At 34.5% G+C, this 20,045-nt stretch overlaps 1 protein-coding gene and 1 long non-coding RNA gene across 2 annotated transcripts; both read left to right on the top strand.

Annotated features, from left to right (window-relative positions):
* The first annotated feature begins 7,976 nt into the window (after positions 1-7,976).
* LOC126878521 (uncharacterized) lies at positions 7,977-8,392 on the top strand. Its single transcript, XR_007695690.1, has 2 exons — positions 7,977-8,055; positions 8,132-8,392. It is a non-coding gene; the product is annotated as an uncharacterized LOC126878521 (long non-coding RNA).
* Positions 8,393-15,421: 7,029 nt separating this feature from the next.
* On the top strand, positions 15,422-16,204 carry LOC126893110 (uncharacterized). The gene has a single exon (XM_050663056.1). It carries the CDS (start codon positions 15,422-15,424, stop codon positions 16,202-16,204), a length of 783 nt encoding a protein of 260 aa, XP_050519013.1.
* The last annotated feature ends 3,841 nt before the right edge of the window (positions 16,205-20,045 follow it).

The following is a 20,045-nucleotide window of genomic DNA, read 5'->3' on the forward strand; positions in this document are numbered from 1 at the left end:
CATCATTTGAACTACATTTTTAAAAATTCGAGTAAAATATCATCTTTCCGAATACCTATGTAAGAAGATGTTTTCTACGGACAAAATTTTTAAAGTTATTGTAAATACAATGTTTATAAACTAGTATTTTTTAATATATTAGATAAGTTTTTATCTTTTCTTAATACATTTTGATAGGATCACTTTTCTACTTTCACTTGGCATACGCAGAATTGTCCTATCTTCATTATTTTCTGTCATTTGTTATTGTAAAACAAAGATCTCTGGGATAAACAAATAGAATACCTAACTTTTAAACTAATTAATGGATCGGTCTCAAACTTTGGGAGTTTGTTATGTACCCCAATACCCAACTTTGAGTAAAGCGAAACACTACAGTTCTAAGTTAGTTTTAGGAAAACTTATTAATAAATAACGATTTTCAGTTATTTTGCAGTTTACGAAGCTACAAATTAACTTTTTGACTTTAAAAAATCGTCATTTTGAAGGTTTTCAATGTTCTAAAAAAATAAATTTTATAATTTTATGTCAACTATTTAGCTTTTTAATTGAGTGCAAAAAATGGAAAAAATCGCGTTGATTGCACCAAATTGTTAATATTTAAAAAACACGAACTCTAGGCAGGAAACATGATGGTTTTCATCCTATAGGTCAAGTCCACAATAACTAAAAAGTAGTCAGCTACCTTGATATTAATTTCATTGTCCCGAACATGGTCTATTTCTTGCTTATTTCCCTGGCTGGAGTATTATATCAGTGCGACGACACGAATATTATCTCCTTGTAATAATTCAGTTTGAAAATCCCAACTCTAACTCGATTTCCTACTGGTAGTCTTTAGTTTCTGCAATATGTGCAATATTGATGTGATCAGTCAATTCACCGTCTTTGCGGAGCTTCTGGCGGCCCAATAATCACTAAATTTATGACTTCCGTTTTTTTGGATGAATAGTGTTAGGTTTAAGATAACAGAATGCTGTTTGTTTTATTTTTGATATGAATGCAATTTCTTTTATTTAGAAACGAACGCCCACTTCTATTTCATTGATGGATGAATGATGAATATACATATTTGTTATTAGATTTTAATTTTTAAATACAAATATTTTTTTGTACAGTATTTTTGCCGCCCCAGGGGCGTCATTTGATAGGGTTAGGGGAGGCAGTTGCCCCCACCCCTGAAACTGAAAATGACTGAAATTTACAAAAAATACTTTCAGTTTTCATCATTACATCATTTAATATAATGTATTGTATATTATATAATGCTTGCCCCCCCCCCCAATCAAAATTTCAAGCCCCTGTGCCGCCCTCTCACAATTTGCCGCCCTAGGCAGCTGCCTATATTGCCTAATGGATAAAGCAGCCCTGTCTCTGCAAACTGAATAATGCTGCTCTGGTTCCAAAGGTTGTTTCTGAAATCTAACTGTGTTTCACTTAGTTGTACTTTCAATTTGTTGTAAATTTTCAAGTGCAGTATTCTTAAAAAAAAATTCAATACGTGTCTCATCGAAGTGATAGTGCGATTATTGCTTCACTGTTTGACGTTTATTTTTTTCGGTATGTTGACAGTGGCCAGTCTGTTGGTATATGCCCTGTTTTGTATATTTTATTGAAAAGGCGTAGAAGAGAATGTTTACCCTTATCATCGAAGTTAATATTGTATTGGCAATTTAAATCTCTCTATTAAGTCTGTGGCTTAAAACATTTCAAACGGCGAACTTTATCGTTTATGTTAAACAGATCATACTCTGGAACATTATAATGTGCAGTAGTTTTTTTGTATTTTTCACTGTCTTTTGTGATTTCATATTTTATAGATGAAATTAGGATATTCTTTTGATTATATTGTTTGTAACATAACATGGTTATGATTCGGAGAGCTTTGTTGTTGAGCAGTGGCGTACTGAGCATGGTTCCGCGGGTTCCGCGGAACCAGCGACCGGGCCACGCAGGGGCCCGCTCTAACGCGCTTTTTGCTTATTTTGTTTCTAATTTGATGGCGACATTGTGAACTACACAAATCCACACTAGGAAATGTAACTGCTTAATAAATTTTAATTTTTGTGTAGGTACTTATAAATAAAAACGAAGAATGTCTATTCATCAAAAAATTTAAAAACAAAATTTATTAAGAAACACAAGGAACGCTTTTGTAAGGATCTTTACTCGTTTTACCTGTTTACTGAAGCCTTTGGTTCAGCACTTGTTTAAAGACTAACCGCCGCACAGTGGTGAATTTTGCCGAAAACCTGGCCAAAACGCAAAAATTTAAGTTTATATATTCCGAGAAATTTTATATGAATCTTACTCTGTAGGTTTCGGAGGATCTAAACGGCCGTTGAGGGCAGAACAATACAAACATATCACATATTTATATTAGTGTAAAGTTGGGATTGAACGAAAGCAGACCGAATAAAATCAAAGTGTGTTATACAATTGACGCATTGTTAGGTTTTCGTTTAAATCTATAGACGTGTATTATTTTGTTATTTTATAGTGGATACTATTTCTTGAGGTAAGTGGAGTATTTCCATATAAAAATAAAATAAAATTTCTGTTGGAATTTACCAGCTGAACAGACGGGGTCGTGAATTGTAAGTTTTTGAATTCCCTCTTGTCTTCTTCGCTTCAGCATCCATCTGGCTTGCAAATTTTAGAAGCCTTGGAGGTGTTACCAAAAAAATGGACCAATAAGTTTTCAATTTAAAAATCTTTTAGTAATATTTTAATATTTTTAAATATTATTAATGTTGCTATTAGGATTGAAAACTACTTCATATTTCAATATGTTTTTTAGATTCTTTGTCCTAACATAAACTTTATTTACAACATTTACAAAATGATGTCAAGAATCTTCAATCGTTTTCTGTTTACCAAGCTTTAAAATGGGAAAACTAAATGTGTATAAAAATATTCCTTAAGAAATCATCTGCAACAAGATGCAAACTTAGCGGAATTCTTCATTTTAAAAAACTGTAACATGCTGGAGAATTTAAGAGACTTTAATGTTCTGGTCAGTTAATAAAGTAAGAACAAAATATGAAGCAGTTGATCCAGAAAATTTACAGATTTTTTACACAAGAACCGCAGTTTTTTGTTATTTTTTTGCTTTCTTCTTCTTTTTTTTAAATCTTTAAGTCATTTTACCTTTATGTATAGGTCTATCTTTTTGCTTTCGTATTTTTATATTTTTTTAATAATTTTGGTCGTGTGAGTCCAAAAATTTTGCCTTTTTTTAAAAATAAAATGCATAACGATACTTTATATTAAGAAGCCAAAAATAGGTCGGTCTTAATACATCTTAATTGTTTTTGTAAATGGATTCGATTAATTATAATTATTACCTACCAATGTGTGGCTTCGTAACACAAAGTTTCGTTTATGCATTTCATTTTTAAAAAATTAAAATTTTTGGCTCACACGACCAAAATTATTAAAAAATATAAAAGTAACGAAGCAAAAAAAAGGATTATACATAAGAGTACAAGGACTTAAAGATTAAGAAAAGAAGAAGAAAGCAAAAAAATAACAAAAAACGGCGGCTCTTGTGTAAAAAAACTGTAAATTTGCTGGATCAGATGCTTCATATTTTGTTCTTACTTTATTAACTGATAACTGATAACATTAAAGTCTTTTCATGTAAAAATTCTCCAGCATGTTATATTTCTTTAAAATTAAAAATTCCGCTAAGGATGCAGTTGGCTGCAGATGATTTTTTGAGGAATATTTATATACATTTTGAACTATTTATTAAACCTTTGCTGAGCAAAGTAGACTTTTTTATTTTTCCCTTTTTAAAACTTGGAAAACTTAAAGCGATTGAAAATTCTTGCCAATTTTCAAACATGTTGTAAATAAAGTCTATTTTATGAAGAAAAAAGTCTAAAAAGTATATTAAAATACTCCACTTACCTCCAGACATAGCATCCACTATAAACTAACGTCTATAGTTCTAAATGAAAACCAAACAATGCCCCAATATTATTGTATAACATACTTAATTTTTATTTGGTCCGCTGTCGTTCAATCGCAACTTTACACCAATATAAATATATATGATCTCATAGGCGCCCATGTCCATGGGCATGGCCACGGCCCCCTAGCTTTTCTGTTGCTTTAAACTATAATATACAGGGTGTTTCATTAATAATTGTCCATATAGTAACTGGAGAAACCTTATCACAAAATACGAAGATTTAACCTAAAACACTTAAATAAAAGGTGGTTCCTTACTGAGTTACAGGGTGTTTTATCTAAAAATTTAAAAAATATTTTTGCTCAGCATTTTAAAACTATTCGACGTACCGTTTTCATACTTGGCAGGAAGTATAGGTACTATACAAACTACTAAATTATGTTAAATAAACGTTTCTGGCTATTACCAGAGGCGTACGACGGGGGAACGTGAAATATTGATCCTTTCCAAATTCTACGCCACTGGCGGAATTGCTATTGTAGTTTAATTTTTGGATTCTCCAATACTTTTTATGAAAATAATATACTCTTCATTCGTAACGATAAAGTCATTAGTTTTCGAGATCTTTGAAGTTAAAAATGAAACGACGCGGTTATTTTGATTAATATATTGTGTCGCTTCATTTTTAATTTCAAATATCTCGAAATATTATCGTTACGAATGAAGAGTATATTATTTACATACAAAGTATTGGAAAACCAAAAAATTGCACTAAAATAGCAATTTCGTCAGTGGCGTAGAATTTGGGAAGGTTCAACCAGCCACTATCCCCTGTCGTACACCTCTGGTAGTAGCTAGAAACGTTTATTTATCTTAATTTAGTAGGGTGTACAGTACCTATACTTTCTGCCAAGTATGATAAGGATACGCCAAATAGTTTTAAATTACTTGGTACAACATTTTTTTAAAATTTTTATCATATAAATCATATCATAAAATTAATCAAAATAACTGTGCCGTTTTATATTTAACTTCAAATATCTCGAACACTAATGACTTTATCGTTTCCAATGAAGAGTATGTTATTTACGTATAATGTATTGGAGAATCTCAAAATGGCACTAAAATAGTAATTACTCCAGTGGCGTAGAATTTGAGAAAGGTTAACCATTCACTATCCCCTGTCGTACGCCTTTGGTAGTAGCTAGAAACGTTTCTGTACCATAATTTAGTAGGGTGTATAATAGTCGCACCGTCTGCCAAGTATGAAATGGATACGTCGAATAGTATTAAAATGCTGAGCAAAAATAGTTTTTAAATTGTTAGATAAAACACCCTGTAACTCAGTAAGGAACCACATTTTATTTAAGTGTTTTAGGTTAAATCTTCGTATTTTGTGCTAAGGTTTCTTCAGTTACTATATGGACAATTATTAATGAAACACCCTGTATTGTCATCCAAAGTATACAAAATGTAATGTGCAACATCTTCACGTCTGGCCCCTCCCCTAAAAAATTTTTACATGGGCGCCCATGCATAATCTGCTTCTATTGTTCTACCCTTAACGACCGTTTATGATTCTCAAAAACCTACAGAGCAAGGTTCATATAAAATTTCTCAGAGTATACCTATAAACTTAGATTTTTACATTTTGGCCAGGTTTTCGGCGAAATTCACCACTGTGCGCCGTCTGTGCCTGCCTATACGTGTTAACTCAAACACTTGTATTTTTTTATATTAGCACGATCCATGAATAAGTTGTAGGTAAACTACAAAGTTTTAGAAATTCGGAAACTTATCAATGCAAGTTTTATACGGTGAGTCATAAAAATAATCCCAATACAATAGGCTCGATGCTCGATACTCGTGTTTATAGCACCCTCATCCTTCAGCCTGCACTTTTAAGTAATTCTTAATAACTGAAATTAAATTCTAAATATAGACAATATGTAGTGGTACGGATAATAAGGATAAATATAGATACCAATTTCTTTTTAAGAAAATCTTTTCGTTTGATAAAAGATATCAACTCCACCGTCATCCAAGTTTTTTTTATATTTTTTTATTTGACCGTTTTTCTCCCTAGAGGTTTGTATGCAATTATTTAACTTATTTATTAATGTATCATATGTAATTTGAGAATCTATTTTAACGATATATATATTTCATTCCGATGTTCATTTTTTAAAAGCTGTTTTAGTTTTCCAACATTAAGGTTTTTAATTTGAAGAATAAGAACCTACTTTTCATTACCTACAACTCTGCTTCTCCTGGATCTACAGACTTCGTATATACACCATCTTTTCACTTTTTTATAGGCTATATTTTTACTAAGAATATTTTTTTCGATAAAATACTTACTTTTTGAGTTATTTACGAAAAACCGTCTCAAAACGTGTTTTTTTATTGAAAAATGAACATATTCACTCACATATAAATCGAAAAGTACTGACTTAGTGAAAAAACTCTATAGAACTAAAGTTGCTTAAAATTAGTCAGTTTATCCAATTCCGAACTTATCTTGAACGTATGTTTTCACCTCCGAAAAGAGGTGAAAGTCACCCCCAGAGCAAAAGCACACATCGGCACAATAGGTATCACTTGATATGAGATATTATATGATATTATACGATGATTTAAATGTTTATTAAAAACTTTTAATATACAATGTGTGTTTTTATTGGGCGGGAGATCCCGCATCCCAACTAGAACCAGGGCCCGCCGATCTATCAGTACGCTACCTGTGTTTGAGAGAGATTAGAAAGATCACCGAAATGGTGCCTGGACATTGACGTTTAAGAAAACACCTCTACAAACTAGGTAATAATGTCAATGAACCATGAAGCAGAAAATGCGAAATGGAAAAAGAAACTGTCATACACATCCCATGCCATTGCAATATGCTAAGTGATGTAAGGTAGAAATTTATTGGTCAACTGAGGATTCAACTTGAAGAGATCCTTAACCCGCCGTTACACGCGTCTTCTATTGTGACGTGGTTGCACGCGTATGAGCGTAGCCCTCACCTACATCAATTCGACTTATTTCGAGGAAGAATTAATGTCAAATGTATAACTGTAAAATGGGTTGTACTCACATATTATAGACGGTCTCGTAAATCAATTCCTTTTTATTAATTTAACAAAACAAAAGTAAAAATAATACAAATCAAAAGCAAGTTTTCCTTATTTTCTATTTCAGGAAGCCACTGAAGTAATTTACGTTCTTTACGCGAATTCATTTTACTAAAAATACAAATTAAAATTAACAACTGTTCTGAAGCTATTTCTCTGTGGCATTTATGTAATTAACTATTAATATTTTGTATTTTGATAACGACGTCCGAGGTGGATTTCGAAACGTCAATAAAAACAATTTTAAAGTTAAATTGTGGCTTATTTCTCAATTAGAATAGGTAAATTTAAAAATGGGTTCTTAACCAGTGGCGCCCCTAGAATTTTCCTCTGGGGGGGGGGGGTTGGCTTGGGTACCGAAAGCTTTTTGTATTATTTGTGAAAGACAAGTTACATTTTCCTACTTTCTTTTATATATATTTCTATATGCTCTGGGAGGGATTTTAACCCCCCAAACCCACCCCCCTCGGTGCGGCCCTGTTCCTAACCTAACCTAAACAATAATATTTTAATTAAACCTACCCAAATATTAAACAAAAACCTAAAAGTTTCTTTGAGATAACAGAAACGTGATTTCACCGTGATTGCACGCGCAGTGAGGAATTCTCTCACTTGAATAAGGATGTCACTTCTTTCAAGTATCACAGAGCACACTGACCGCCTGAAATATTCTACAACTTTTTCAAACCCTCTCATAAACGATGCTAAAGGCATTCCTGGGTCAAGGTTCATAGCAGATAGGGGTTAGGTTATCTCATAACTATGTGGGCGCAAGCGAGAGGGAGGGGAATGCCTACGTCACTCGTACGACAAAGTCAAGTTTGACAGTTGTATGTGGTTATATTTCCGCATATTTTTGTGGAATTTTCTTATAATATCGTTTATTTGTTTAATATTTGTTGAGTTTTTAAGCATATAAGGACCATATTACTATAATTACTTATTTGGGTCCTATACAAAGGCAGTAATGACTTGTGAAGTGTGTTTTCGTAACCGTGTAAGGTTAGTTTAACAAAATTATAATATTACACATAATAATATGTAGTTTTGTATGTTATAATAATAAAACATTTTTTAGATGAGTGGTGGTAACATTTGTAGCATAGCTATATGTAAAAGCAACTCCAAAATTCCTGAACCAGATGGAAACAAAATAATGTTTTTGGACATTTCTTAAATACCTTAAATTATCAAACAATAATGGATAATAAAATGTTACAAGATAAATGGGCCTCTAAACATAAGAAAATAGGTAGCAAACATTTCCTCGTGTCTGAATATGTTAATATTATGTTACGTCTTTTTTATATTTTAACCTAATAATAAATTATTTATATTATTCGTTCTTTTGTTGTTGCATACCACCAAAAATGATAAAAGTGCTGCACATTCCACGAAAAACATAATAAGTAAGTACCTACATATTAGTATTTTTGATTTTAAACTTTTTCTTCTATTTTTTTGGATTTTTGTGCTAATTAAATTGTTTTCTCCATTTAAAACACACATAATAAGAGTTAAATGAATTCTAGTTTTTTGTTAGCAGACTATTGATTTTTAAGGGAAAAATTGATATAATTACCAATATAAGAACCACTTAATATACCTATACCCAAGAAAATCTCAAAATATATTGCAAAACCTAAGTTTTTGAACCTTTTATTAGCATTGACTCTTATGACAATTTTAAAATTGTCGTACGGATGACGTATTCCCGCCTTTAAAAAGCCAGCCTTTGATTGGTCTACAGTTATGAGACAACCTACGCCCTAATCTATTAACCTTGTTCCTGGGTGCTCAAGGGTATCGTATTAGTTAAGACGATTTTATTGGTTATAAAAAAATTTGGTGAGGTATTCCCTCATAGCGCGTGTAATGGCGGGTTAAACTACCAACAACGAAGCTGCTGGCCTTTGTTGAGGACACATGATTTATTGGAGTTTAATGGAAAAACAACTTATGGTAAAAAGGACCTACGACCAAGTGCTAAAGATTAAGGACTCTCGCTTGAAGTAAGAAGAAAAGTAGAGGAAGAAGGAATGAAAGAAATCTGAGGGAATGGTTTAACTTGAGCTCCATCCAACTTTTTAGAGCTATCATAAATAAAGTGAAAATTTCTATAATCTATTTTAATATCCATATCCTTTCATACAAGACGGAACTACAGATTTACCTGTTACTTATGCAGAGAATAAGCAAAATATATAGGGCATAAAAACGTATCGAAAGAAGATGATACATATATCTTGGGTTAGAAGTTTGAGGGAGTGAGAACCAACCTCGTAACGAAAATGGTACATGAAGAACACGATTTCTACTTTCTGGTACTGGAAAAATCATGGCTGATTTTTCTTATTCTTCTTGTTCAGGTGCCATCTCCGCTCCGGAGGTTGGCAATCATCATAGCTATTTTAATTTTTGAGGCAGTAGCTCTAAATAGTTGTTTTGAGCTGCATCCAAACCATTCTCTCAGGTTCATCAGCCATTAAATTCGTCTTCTTCCGATGCTTCTTCTGCCATCTATCTTTCCTTGCATTATGAGTCGCAGGATGCCATACTTCTCGCCCCGCATCACATGTCCGAGATACTGTAGTTTTCTTTCTTTAATTGTTAGTTCAACTTCCTTCTCTTTATTTATTCTTCTCAGTACTTCGTTGTTCGTAACTCTATCTACCCAGGAAACCCTCATAATTCTTCTATAGGTCCACATTTCAAAGGCGTTAAGTCGTCTCATTGTCTCTATATTTAACGTCCATGATTCCACTCCATAGTATAGTACACTGTATACGTAACATTTTGTTAGGCGTACTTTAAGAGCTAATGTTAAATGTTTGCTACATAGGACCTTTTTCATTTTCATAAAATTAGAACGTGCATTTCGATTCTGACTTTGATTTCTGCAGTGTAGTCATTATTTTCTGTTATAAGTGTTCCTAGGTAAGTGTACTTTTTTACTCTTTCGATCTGCTGGCCCTCTACTATCAAGATTTCGTTATTATTATGGTTGTTTTTACTAATTTTCATAAACTTCGTCTTTTTTATATTGAGAGAGAGTCAGTACTCCCTACTACACCTTACTATTTTACTCATGAGTCTTTGCAGGTCTTGTAAACTATCGGCTATTATTACTGTATCATCTGCATATCTGATGTTGTTAACTAAGACTCCATTTACTCTTATGACGACTGTTTCATCTTCCAGAGTTTCTCGCATTACCTCTTCAGAATAAGCGTTAAATAATAGAGGTGATAGTATGCAGCCTTGCCTGACTCCTCTCTTCTCTTTATTTCCATTTCTTCAGATGTTTCTTTTTCAATTCTTACTATTGCTCTCTGATTGTAATTATGTGTTATTAGTCTTAAATCTCTTTCATCTATGTTTTTAGTTTTCAGAATTTCCATGAGTCGATCATGTTTTACTTTATCAAACGCTTTATTGTAATCTATAAAACAGACGTGAAGAGGACGATTAACATCCAAACATCTCTGTGTCAGCACGTTGAAGGAGAATAATGTCTCTCTCGTACCCATACCATTGCGGAACTCATATTGAGTGTCACTAATATCCATCTCGAGTTTAGAGTGTAATCTGGCTTGGATAATTTTCAGCAGAATTTTCAAGGTATGTGACATTAAGCTTATGGTTCGATAGTCACTGCATTCTTTGGCATTCACTTTCTTTGGCAAACACACAAATGCTAATGTCAACATTTCTCTAGGGATGATTGCCGTAGTATAGATAGCGTTGAACAGTTCTACTATTATGTCCATGGCTGCAATAGCATGGCTGCTATTGAAGTTGAAATAAAAATTCAGGAACTCATTGCATTTTTATTGTAACCTTGTTACCTTTTTCACCTGAATTGATAATTAAAATAATATATAGGTGTTACGATCAAAATAATATAGAATTTGATGCTTTTAAAATTAGGTCTTATACTCAGGTTTCACTGTGTACGTCATGCTAATTTTAACGTATAGTATCTTACTACCGTTGAAAATTTTAATGGCACAATTCGTTGATCCATTGAGAGTGGAACACCCAGTATCATGTAGGTAAATTTTCCGTTTGTCGTAAAAATTAATTGGATCGTCAAGCAGTTTGTGACAATTTAGTAGTCGCGTTTTAATTACGAATGCAGCATTGTTCACTAAACCTACTAAGCATTATGTTACCCATAAATCAGATAATTATACGATCCAATTTTCCAACATATTCGCCACTAAAATTGCCAATAAAAACGTCCGACACCTGAATACTCTTCTTGTACGTGTCGAGAAATATTTCACGCGTATTTGTAATACATGAGTGATAAAGAAAACACAATGAGCATATAGAATAACAATGGATTGACTGTGTTGGCCATTTTGCTGATATGCTGGTCCACTCTCTTTTTCTTTTCCTTTTGCTGCTCCCAATGTCGCCGGTTTCGCACTTTTCAATTATACGTGTGTTTGTTTCTATGTCATATTCCGTTATAGCCTTTATGATATATTATGGATATGACCAAAAAATATAACAAAAAATATCAATTTGTAATGTTCAGATTTAAGAAACAGATAGGATGGAAGGCAGCGAATACTCATATCTCGGTGATCATTAACAAGTGTTAAATGCAATAAAATCTTCACCATCATCATCTTTGTCTCGAAAATCCTTTCTCCATGTCCAGGAAATCCTGGCCTGTTCTAAGATTCGTCGCCATTCTGTTCTGTTTTTGGGGACTTGTTGCCATCTTCTGTTTCTGAATATCCCTAAGTCGGTCTCAACTCTATCTATCTACGAGGAAAAATTTCCTGTAGTTGGCTGTATACCATTACAAAAACATAAAATCCTTTATAAAAGGTATATTTGTTAAAATCCCTATACAGGGCTACATCAAAGACAGAACTAGTTTTCGATCGGTTGACCGATCATCATCAGTGCAATCTTAGAATCTACATGCAAGCCACCAAAGTAAAAATAACAGGGTAAAAACCCTTTACAATTGATCCGTCATCGGAACATATGACAAAGATGTGAATTATAACATGGATGATTAAGATATCCAATGTTTTTCGCCCGAGGTACCAATGAGCTCTATCTGACAAGTTCACATCATGACCTGATCATGAATGAAGTCATGATGTGAACTTGTCAGATAGAGCTCATTGGTACCTCTGGCGAAAAACATTGGATATCTTAATCATCCATGTTATAATTCACATCTTTGTCATATGTTCCGATGACGGATCAATTGTAAAGGGTTTTTACCCTGTTATTTTTACTTTGGTGGCTTGCATGTAGATTCTAAGATTGCACTGATGATGATCGGTCAACCGATCGAAAACTAGTTCTGTCTTTGATGTAGCCCTGTATAGGGATTTTAACAAATATACCTTTTATAAAGGATTTTATGTCTATCTATCTGTTACCGGCCAAACCCGATTTCAGGACAAACTAGTTTGTCCTAAACGCGATAGGATAAACTAGTTTGGCCTATGACAAACTAGTATATCCTGATATGAATACAGACTGCAGGATAAACTAGTAAGCCCTTTATAATATACCTACACCTACAATATCAAAATAAATAGATAAACTGAATAAAATACTATGTAATTGGAAAATAATAATTTTTAGTAAAAGAGAATGACTTATTGAGTCATTAAAATTAATGGTCAATTATTGGTAATACAAACAATCATATTATAAAAAAGTGTTTTTTGTTGACATTGAGTGTCCATGACATGGAGTGTCCATGGCATGGAGTGTCCATGGCATGGAGTGTCCATGACATGGAGTGTTTTGGTGACACTTAGAATTGCGGATTATCAATGTCTTCTTGCTTTTGCATCTGTTTGTGAAACAGTTTTTGCTGCAGCTACATTTGACAAATCCTTGTTCTGATCCTGATCCTATGCTGAACCTCTCGTAGCTGCAACCCTTAACGATAATTCAGTGCCTTAGTTTATATCAACTACCTCTAAAAAAGTTTAATGGCAAATGTCGAATTCTGATCTGAAAACAATTAGGAACCTTTTAGAGACATTAATACCCCAAAAAGTTAGATAAACGATCTCTAAAATATCGCTAAGGGTTGCAGCTACGAGAGATTCTGTTGGATCGGACAAGGTTTTGTTAAATGAAGCTGGAACAAAAACAGTTGCACAAATAGATGCAATTGCAAAACACTACATGGGAAAATAAATAATAAGTTTTATAATTGAGTTATAATAATTATTGATTTTATAAAAAAAAACACATAATATTTTTTATAATATGATTGTTTGTATAATATGATTTATTACCAATTGTTCATTAATTTTAACGATGATTTGTTGTTACCGTTTTAATAAAAATGATTATTTTCCAATTACAGATTATTTTATTCAGTCTATCTGTTTATTTTGGCTTTGTAGGTAAACTATAATGTTTATACCAGGCCGTACTATTAATGGGTCCTGCAATATAAGTATTAATATCAAGATAAACTAGTTTGTCCTGAAATCGGGCCTAGGCCAAACTAGTTTATCCTATCGCGTTTAGGACAAACTAGTTTTGCCTAGGTCAAACTAGTTTGTCCTGAAATCGCGTTTGGCCGGTAACATATCCACCTAATTCACGGTCGGCCTCTGCTTCTTCTTCCTGTAGGTGTTCCTGTGGTAAGCTATTTACCAATCTTTTTAAAATTTCTACCAAAATTTTTACCAATCAAATTAAGGTTTTCTGGAATTCGTATTATTTGTCCAGCCCATCAAATGGCTGTGTTTTAATGACCATTTTAATGAACTGTTCATTAAACAGATGATTTAATTCGATGTTATATCTTTTCCGCCACTGCCTTGGACGTTTATAGCTCCAAATCTTTAAAATTTGTATAGATCGTTAACAAAATCTTTAAAAAACAGAACACCTCCTGCTTGAGATGAGATCAAGACAGAAACCATTAAACAAATTATTAAAAAAAGGATTACAAAGGAAGAAACTTTTACTTCTTTAACTTTTTTAATTAATTAATGATTTCAGAATGGTCGCTTTCCAGAATAGGCAAAATCAAAGCTCTGTTTAAAACAGGAAATATCTTGTAAGGGTAACCAGAAGAAGTGATAGGATAATGAGTGACCAACTAAATGCATAGTATTCTCGTATAGAAATTGCAAGAGGAGCATTTATGAAACTTAGATCTATTCTGAGCAACTCTCAGCAGAATTTACAACAAAGAATCAAGTTCCTAAAATTTTATGTATTACTATATGGATGTGAAACCTGGATCAGGAAGTTTACCATGATGAACAAATTAGAAGCCTTCGAGATGTGGTCATATCGTAGAATGCTCAGAATATCTTGGGTTCAACGCATTTCAAACACAGAAGTCTTAAACAGAGTAGGTCAAGGCGAAGGTGAGTTAATCAAGATTATAAAAAAGAGAAAACTTGAATATCTCGGACATATAATGAGAGGTAGGAGATGGAGGATGCTGCAGTTAATACTCAACGGAAAGATCGACGAAAAACGCGGAATTGGTAGGAAGAAATATTCATGGCTCCGAAACCTTCGTCAATGGACTGGCTTATCAGCAGATCAACTATTACATGCCGCGCAAGATCGAGAACGATATCGGCAAATTGTCATGGAAGCTACGCACGCCTAAAATTTGGGCACGGTACTTAAAGAAGAAGAAGAACTGAATGCAGGCAACACCAACGTGAACATCATATGTGTCTACGCCACTCAGGTAGTGCGTGAAGAACATGAAAAGGAAGAATTTTATAGTGCCCTTGATTACGAGATGCTCGAGGTTCCTGTAGACTGTAGACTGTAGACGAAAAATGTTTTATTGGATGTGATTTGAATGGATATAATGGTAGAGAAGGAGCGGAAATGGAAAGAGTTCATGGAGCTTTTATGGGATAGAAATAAGAAATAATGAATAAAATATTTGTCTGTGGTTAATACATTCTTTATGAAGACTGAAGACTTTATGAAGACGTTAACTATAGTAGCGGGGGAAGGAAAAATTAGATAGATTTTGTACTATGTAGAAGGTTACCAACTGTAAAGTTATGAAGGGTGAGTGTGTAGCTAGGCAACACTTACCGGTGATAGTGATACTGTGGCAGATTGACAGTTAACCTACGACCGCATATTATGTGTTGACCGGCTGGGGAAAGAAAAGGAGACGGATTAACGGACGTCTGTCAGAACACATTCAGAGACTCCGAAAAGAACTGTCATAGTTTTCTTACTTGTTTTAGTATGTAGTTTGTTGTAAATAAACCAATAAAATAGTTTAAAGTGTGCCCCGACTACTTTGCATCCCGCAAGCCGGCCACATTGGTGACCCCGAGAATAAAAACTGTAAGTACAACGATTTAAAGACGACATTATGACAGATAACGACCAAACAATGCCAAACGATAATGCTACACCATACGAAGGCAATGATCACCCAATAATTGCACGAGTAGGCATAAAAACTCCAGAGTTTTGGCGCAATGAACCAGAACTATGGTTTCTTCGGCTGGAGGCGCAGTTCGGACAAGCCAAAATCACATCTGACAACTGCAAGTTCGACCATACTGTTGCTAGTTTAAACAGTGACATACTAATAGAAGTGGCGGATATTGTAAAGAATCCAACTGCTGGCAATGCCTATACACAACTGAAAGCTCGCCTTCTCGAAAGGTATGACATTAGCTCAGATGAAAGAATCCACAGATTAATGGAGCTCACTCTGGGTGACCTAAAACCCACTCAACTACTCCACCGAATGCAAGCTCTGGCCATGGATAGTATTAGTACACAAGTTCTAAAAAAATTTCGGTTAGACCACCTACCACCTTCGGTTCGAAGTGTTATATCTGTTCTTGATGGAGATCTAGAAGAACTTGCTAAGAAAGCCGATAAGTACCTCCGATGTTCCAGTTTTCCAGTCATGGCTGTTACCGAAAGCCCTACCTTAGACAAAGCAGTGGCTGCATTGAATGACCAAGTGAGCGCTTTATCCAACAGATTAACTGTAGCTGAAGAACGGCAACAGATTCAAATGGTCAAGAGTAGCAAATCATCATCTGACGTGCAGTGTTACTACCATCGAAGATTTGGTGCAAAAGCAAAGAAATGTAGACCACCCTGCAGTTTTACAAAAAACGACCAAAGGGCGCAGTAATGGCGGCAACATACCACGCCGCCTCTTGATTACCGATAGTGTTCTCCAGATTCAGTTCCTTATTGATACAGGGGCAGACCTGAGTGTGCTTCCACGTAAAATCTGCACTGCGACTCAGACTCAGCCCAGCGCTGTATGCCTATATTCTGCCACCGGATCGTGCATCCAAACGTATGGACAGAGACAACTTTCACCAAACCTTGGTCTAGACCAACCTGTAACATGGACTTTTGTAGTCGTAGATGTCACCACACCCATACTAGGAGCCGATTTTCTGACACACTATGACATTAGCGTAGACATGAGAAACAAACGACTACTAAGCTCAAATATGTCAAGCAGTATTACCTGTGTGTCCCGTCGTGTTAAAGTACCAGAAGTAGGCCTATCCACTACCCATCCTTACGATCGTCCGACAGCCACTATACCAGAGGATACTGGAAGAGTCCAGCACTATATTGAGACTCGAGTTACACCAGTATTTTCTAAACCACGATGGCTTCCACCAGATCGTTTTCAAGCTGCACGAGCAGAATTTAACGAGCTAATGCAGGCAGGCATTATCCGACCATCAAAGTCATCTTGGGCCAGTCCGCTTCACTTGGTTCAGAAGTCCAATGGACGATGGCGTGCCTGTGCAGATTTCCGCCGTGTAAATGCCATGACCAAACCAGATCGCTACCCAATACCGCACATCCAGGATTTTGCTAACCAGCTACAATACCATCAATACCGTCAATGTCTGGTGGAAAGCGAACATCAAAGTCGTGGTACGAGAGGTAGAGGAATTGCTAGGATAAGCACCTATTAAAGGGCCTACTGGGGAAAAAGAAACTTAATGGTGAAATGAGGAACTACAACACAAGGTTAGAGATAAGCAGGTTAGAAAGAGGTATGACAGGCCTGAAACAGAGGAATATAAGGAGATATACAAGGTAGCAAAAAGGATGACAAAGCGCGCCGTAGCTGCTGCCAAGGAAAAATCGTCTACACAGCTGGTGTGAAGAGTTGGAAACATCCGATAGAATACAAAGGTTATACAGTATTGCTAAAGCAAGGAACAAGTTATCAAAGGACTTGACTCGCAAGTACGACATACTAAGGCCCGGTACTTTATGTCTCGATTAACAGCCGGTTAGTTAACCAGGGTTTAATCGGGACCTCTTTAGGGTCTCTTGCGTTGTAATAAATGCAATTACATTTATTATAATTACATTTATTGCAACGCAAGAGACCTTAAAGAGGTCCCGATTAAACCCCGGTTAACTAACCGGCTGTTAATCGAGACATAAAGTACCGGGCCTAAGAGTGCAGATGAGAGAGTGTTAAGAACCGATATTGAAATATGTACAGCATAGATGGTATGAGTACTTTAGACTTTAGAAAGTTGCTAAATCAAGAACACCAAAGGAGATACAGAGGACGCGGGATTCCATATGAGAATGTACTACCGGACATGAGAAACGAGGTTGTCGAGGCTTTAAATAGGATGAAAAATGGTAAGGCAGTAGTACCTGATGGAATACCTGCAGAGGTTTTGAAGAGAGAAAGGGGTTGATAGCTTGTGGCAAATGATGAGTAGGATATATTATAAGGAAGAAAGGATGTCTAATTCATACGGCATAGTGTGGGTTTATACCAGCAAAAAGGACAACAGATGCTTTGTTTGCTCTAAGACAGTTGATACTGTTGAGAGAGAAATACGGCGAGAAAAAAAAGACACATTTAGTATTTACAGATCTTGAGAAAGCGTACAACACAGGTTCTAGACAAGAGCTATGGAGATATATGAAGATGTACGAGAAATGTTTCTGAGAGAAATGAGAAGTACATAAGTATCGTGAAGGATATGTATGAGCGAGCGCACACCAAAATAAGGTGGCAGGGGACTTACCAGAGAAAGGTTTAGGTGAAGAAGACACGATGGACAGAAATAAGTGGCGAAGAAGAGTAAGGAACAGCGACTGCTGAAAAAAGAAAAGCTGAGAAAGAAAAAAAAACATCTTTGTTATCTGTCTTCTACAAAATATTTGAAACAATTTAAAAAAACATTAGTAAGTTTTTTGGATAGGTTTTGTGTAGTATCTGATTGCCAATATAGCTTTAGAAAAAGCAAATCCACATAAGATGGTATTTGTTAACTAAGGTCAAAAATATCACAAGCCATTGAGTCTAATAACCGTAGTCGCACTAGTTTTTGTATATCGCACTAGCTTTTGTTGGAAAAACTTAAGGAAGTTTGGCTTGATAGGACGTGTTTTAACATTACTAAAAATTTATTTAACTGAAAGAAATAAAGTAGAAATTTATGGTGTCAAAAGTGATTCTGATTTAATTAATTACGGCGTACCGCAAGGGACAGTTTTGGGTCCTCTCCTTTTACACAATATTTCATTGACAAGAATGACAAGCTCAAGCTATTACTATTGGAAACATAATTATACTCAATTTACAATCAAGATGCAGTAGAAATAAACAAGCCAAGACACGTTAAATGCTACTAGGACTAGGAGCACTCCCAAATCATAATTTACAATGTATATGGATTGTAAATCCCAAATTATGATTTCCAAAGTTTATACATTGTAAATTATGATTCGGAAGTGCTCCTAGTAGCAACGTGTCTTGGTTTGTTTATTTCACCTGCATCTTGATTGTAAATTTAGTATAGTTTTGATGATGGCACCGCATTTTTTTATAAGGCCGATAATTGGGAAGATCTTAAAATTATAGCAGAACAAGACTTCAAAACTCTAAAAATAAAATTTATATTAAAAAAATATTAAATAAATTAAATTTGAATTGAATTTGAAAAAAATGTTTAGACATATTGGTTTTTATTATAAGTGTATATGTTACAGTTCAAGTTGATTATCCAGTTGGAGTTGACTCCAACTAGTTGGAGTCAACTCTAACGGCTGGTTTCAGTAAAAGTTGATTATAAATATAAAATGAAGATTTATATTCAACATTTACTAGTAAAAGTAGACTCCAACTAGGAAAAGTATACTCTTCCCAATGCCATTTAGTAAAAGTTGATTCTGATTCACACAAACAGCCGATTCTAGAAATTAAATGTTACTGAATATGTTCAAATTAGTCTAGTCTGTATCGTCGCCCGCGTTAGGTAAATTACTCCGATTCGAATTTTTTGCACAAACTTATTCAAAAAGAGGTCCTTATAACAAATCTACTGGGTGTCGGGCAGTACCTTGATCGGTAAATTGTTTAAACTTTTTTTTTAGACAAATTCACAAAAATAATTTTTTCACTTCTAACATTTTTTTTTAGATCATTTGGGTTATTCTGAGCAGAAAAAGGTATTTTGTGATTTTTCTGTAAAATTGATTGTTGTCGAGTTATACGCGATTTAAAATTTGAAAAATGCGAAACAAGCCATTTTCAAGGCTTAATAACTCGGTTAAAATCCATTATTATGAAAGTCAAAAAGTGACCAAATCAAAGTTTATAGCCCCCTCTACAAGATCCAGCAGAAATTTTTGTCACTATTTTATTACTAAGCTTTATCTTTAATTATTAACAATGAGCGCTAAGTGCGTATTAGGCGGCCGTCAATGGTGAGTGCTAAAGAGATGCACCATTCCGGTCGTCCAATGGTGTATCTCACTCGCACTCACATTGACGGCCGCCTCAATACACGCTTAGCGCTCATTGTTGATAATTAAAAATAATATCTTATTAATGAAATAATGACAAAAATTTCTTCAGGATCTTATGGAGGTAGCTTTAATCTTTGATTTTTTTTTAGTTTCTGACTTTGATAATATTATAATATCGTATGGCATTTTTGCCTTTCGGACAGTTCCGGCGCCAATTACAT

The sequence above is a fragment of the Diabrotica virgifera genome, chromosome 10, assembly GCF_917563875.1.
Source record: "Diabrotica virgifera virgifera chromosome 10, PGI_DIABVI_V3a".
Lineage (NCBI taxonomy): Eukaryota > Metazoa > Arthropoda > Insecta > Coleoptera > Chrysomelidae > Diabrotica > Diabrotica virgifera.

What these genes read in the sequence shown, in the direction of transcription:
- LOC126893110 (XM_050663056.1), top strand. Translation starts at nt 15,422, where the DNA reads ATGACAGATAACGACCAAACAATGCCAAACGATAATGCTACACCATAC.